The sequence below is a fragment of the Gossypium raimondii genome, chromosome 9 (genome assembly GCF_025698545.1).
Source record: "Gossypium raimondii isolate GPD5lz chromosome 9, ASM2569854v1, whole genome shotgun sequence".
In the NCBI taxonomy this organism is placed as follows: domain Eukaryota; kingdom Viridiplantae; phylum Streptophyta; class Magnoliopsida; order Malvales; family Malvaceae; genus Gossypium; species Gossypium raimondii.
The window spans coordinates 44,773,396-44,777,340 of record NC_068573.1 but is presented as its reverse complement, the minus strand read 5'-3'; the positions used below and the strand labels follow the sequence as shown (position 1 = coordinate 44,777,340).

The following is a 3,945-nucleotide window of genomic DNA, read 5'->3' as shown; positions in this document are numbered from 1 at the left end:
GCCATGGTTGTCCTCTTCATCAACCCCATGTACCTCTCAGAATCACCTGTTCTTCTTCTGGTATGGCCCTTGCTTTTTTTTTCTTTCTTAAACTGCTTCCAAATTCTTTTTCCTTTTTTCCTCTTTTTGAATGTTTGGAATATGGATTCAAGCTTGAAAGTAATTCCCATTATGTGGGTAAATCTCAATTGTCGGTGATGTCTTCAGTTCAAGTCATGTTTTGGGGTTTATGTTGTTGAGTTATTGTCTGGAACTTTAATGGGGGAAGCCATGTTTAGCTTTGTGTTTTCTCTTTAATTACTAAGGCTGATATGTTTTCTTCCATGGAAGCAGCTAGTAAACGTGTTCCCAAATCCGAGGAAAGCTCGTCTCACTTTAAGGAACTGAGGACTGTAGCTTGTGGCCTTCTTGCTGTATGCACCGTTGCCACTGCCTCGCCTGTAATTGCTGCCAATCAGGTTGAAAACCTTCACCACTCCTTTTGGGTTAAGAATTGCCAATAACACATAAATTGTTGCACGGTAGCTGTTTGTATCTTAGCCTGAAAGAAGAAATAATGGAATTCATACGTAAATTAGCCAAGTTAATTAAATCAAACTGTCTATCCAAGTTGCCTTAGGTCATTTAGTAATTGGCTTGCTCGGGTAAGGATGACTATGGGGACTGGGGAATAAATGTTCCCATATCCATCTGACGATTCAAATTAACACTGTCAAAAGGCTACTAAAAATGTCTAATTACTAAAGCATTGTCATGCAGAGGCTTCCTCCGTTGTCAACGGAGCCGAACCGATGCGAGCGTGCATTCGTTGGTAACACCATAGGTCAGGCAAATGGTGTGTACGATAAGCCGCTCGATCTATGGCTTTGTGATTACACTAACGAGAAATTGAACCTGAAGGGGAAATCTCTTACGGCTGCACTTATTTCGGATGCTAAGTTTGATGGTGCAGACATGTCTGAAGCTGTGATGTCAAAGGCTTATGCTGTTGGAGCTAGCTTCAAAGGTAAATCTTCTTTATGTTTTGCATTTTCTGCAATCATACATCTTGTCGTAACTCAGTGTTTTTGAGACAATTATAATTTTGTGCAAATTATCTATTTGATAAACTTGGCACAATTACTCGTATATATTTAGATACAGATATATGAGTATGATCCTCAAAATACATGAAAACATTTAAAAAAAATTAAGTACACGTACCAAGTACATGTGTGTATTTAACACACATCCAAGTTGAAGTATTGGAAATCATGGTGAATAAGTTTAGCATAAAAATGGGAAATGATCCAAAATATATTGAACACAGGTACAGACTTCTTGAATGCGGTTTTGGATCGAGTTAATTTCGGAAAAGCGAATCTGCAAGGAGATATATTCAAGAACACAGTGTTATCTGGTTCAACATTCGACAATGCGCAGCTTGAAGATGCAGTTTTCGAAGATACCATCATCGATTACATTGATCTTCAGAAGCTTTGTACCAACACAAGCATCAGTGCTGAAGGAAGAGTTGAGTTGGGTTACCGATGACTGATTTATATACACATATATATTCTATGTTCTTACTTTTTTTTCTTTTTTACACTACACCAAAACAGGCTTTTAGCGGCGTTTAGATAAAAAACGCCGCTAAAAATCAAGCATTAGCGGCGCTTTTAATAAAACGCCACTAAATATAGAGTATTGGCGGCGCTTTTTAAAAAACGCCACTAAAAATGAGCATTAGCGGCGTTTTCCATAAAGCGCCGCAAAAAACCTAAGTCCAACAACGTCGTTTTCTGAGTTTTGGGGGCATTAGCGGCGTTTTTGAAGAAGCGCCGCTAATGCTAAGGGCATTAGCGGCGTTTTTGAAGAAGCGCCGCTAAAGCTCAGGTCTTTAGCGGCGTTTTTGAAGAAGCGCCGCTAAAGCTCAGGTCTTTAGTGGCGTTTTTGTAAAAGGGCCGCTAATGCTTAGGGCTTTAGCGGCGTTTTTGAAAAAGCGCCGCTAATGCTCAGGTCTTTAGCGGCGTTTTTGAAAAAGCGCCGCTAATGCTCAGGTCTTTAGTAGCGTTTTTGAAGAAGCGCCGCTAATGCTCTATTTTTAGCGGCGTTTATGAGGAAGCGCCGCTAATGCTCAAATTTATCATATTAAATAATTTTTTAGGTTTTTTAAAAGTTTTTTGGGTACATTACTGAGTGTTTTTTCATTTACATATTAAATAATTTTTTATATAATCGTAAAAAGAAATTTATCACTATAGTTTAAGGTTTTTGGTTTAAGGTATATGTGGTTTAGAGTTTAAGGTATATAGGGGTTACTATTTTAAGGTTTTTGCAGATTTTTGTTGGTGTGGTTTGGATCCTAGTGTTTCTTGATATTTTGTTGTTGGTGGTTAGAGATTTTTGTTGCTTGATAGAAATGTGTTTAACTCTGGATATTTTCATCATTTCAGGCAAGAATGATTTATTTTTATTATGGTCTGATTATGGTTTTAGTCCCGATCTGTTATCATTTTATTTTAATTTAGTATAATTTGGTTTCTTTAATTTTATAATATTGACGTGAATTTAAAAAAATGGTAGATGTGTGAATTTATTATTCGTTAGGATTGATTGGAATTTTAGGTGTTCATGTGTAAAAGTTTCATAACTTGTTTGTTCTGTTGTTTGAAACCTAATATGACCCATGGTTTTGCTTGGCACTTTTACATTTTAAATTATCTGTAATACCTTACTATTTTCTTCTTCCTATGGATACCATTACAACTTGCAGCTTGAATGTTTCTTTTAGGTATTCTCGCCTCCAATTCGCCTTACATTTGTTGATTGAATTTTTTTAAGTTATTAGGTTTGGACATTGGTGCTAGGGAGAAGTAAGGAAATCCTAAAGTTGATGATGGATTCAAGGTTCCAAAAGAAAAAATCACCTGCATTGCGGCATCTGTTGATGTGGATGAGGAGTTTGAATCTTTCGGGGTTGGAGAAACTAGGAGTACTGTTACAACTAGGAGTTTGAATCTTTTGAAATATCTTTATGATTAAGGAACTATACTAAATGCGGTCACAAAATTTATGGAGGACAGTTATAAGGGTTGGGGTTTAAGGGTTAGGGGTTAGGGGTTAGGGGTTTACGGTTTATGTTTTACGATTTAGGGGATAGGGGTTAGGGGTTTATAGTTTATATTAATTAGTTTTTTTAATTTATATATTAAACAATTTCTTATATAATTGTAAAATATATAATTTTAATTTTAATATATTAAAATTGTGATTATAGTTTAAATTATTTAAGAACTTAATAGATAAAATTTATATATATTAACTGGTTTAGGATTTAAGGTTTACTTGAGATTTGTTAAATGATAAAAAATTATACAATCAATTAATGCTTTTATATTTAAAATATTTAATCTAAACCATTTGATATATTTAAATATTAGATTTAACAAAAAATTTGATAAATAAATAAATAAAGTAATGATTGATATGAATATGTAACTATCTATTTTGGATAGGACCAAATTATAACAAATAAAATGAAATACAAAACTAAAATCATTCCACATCGAACATCTAGCATAATAGTTATATTTTAGTTAAGAAGAAATATCTCTAATAAAATGGAGATTAAATCGGAAAATAATAATATAAAATCGTGATTAACATTTCAATCTTTAATAGAAATCGTAATTAACATTGGATAATTCTAACTTAATAATTAATTGCACTATTAAATCATTTGTTTTCTTATTAAAATATATGATATTTATTTTGAGAGTAATTAATTTTTTTATAAAAATCCAATTTATAAAAATAGTAATAATAAATGTTTTAAAAAAATCACTTAACTAAAAATTTTTAGTAGACAAAATAAATTTTTTTAGCAAAGTAAAACGGCGTTGTTTTATTTAAAATGAAATATTTTTGTGGCGTTTTTATAAAAAACCCCGCAAAGTTAATCAA

General features: G+C 32.9%; 1 protein-coding gene across 1 annotated transcript; it reads left to right on the top strand.

The window, feature by feature from the left end:
- Nucleotides 1–289: 289 nt before the first annotated feature.
- On the top strand, nucleotides 290–1,559 carry LOC105800164 (thylakoid lumenal 17.4 kDa protein, chloroplastic). Its single transcript, XM_012631105.2, has 3 exons — nucleotides 290–458; nucleotides 760–1,006; nucleotides 1,310–1,559. Exons 1-3 carry the CDS (start codon nucleotides 312–314, stop codon nucleotides 1,531–1,533), a joined length of 618 nt encoding a protein of 205 aa, XP_012486559.2. The 5' UTR covers nucleotides 290–311; the 3' UTR covers nucleotides 1,534–1,559.
- The last annotated feature ends 2,386 nt before the right edge of the window (nucleotides 1,560–3,945 follow it).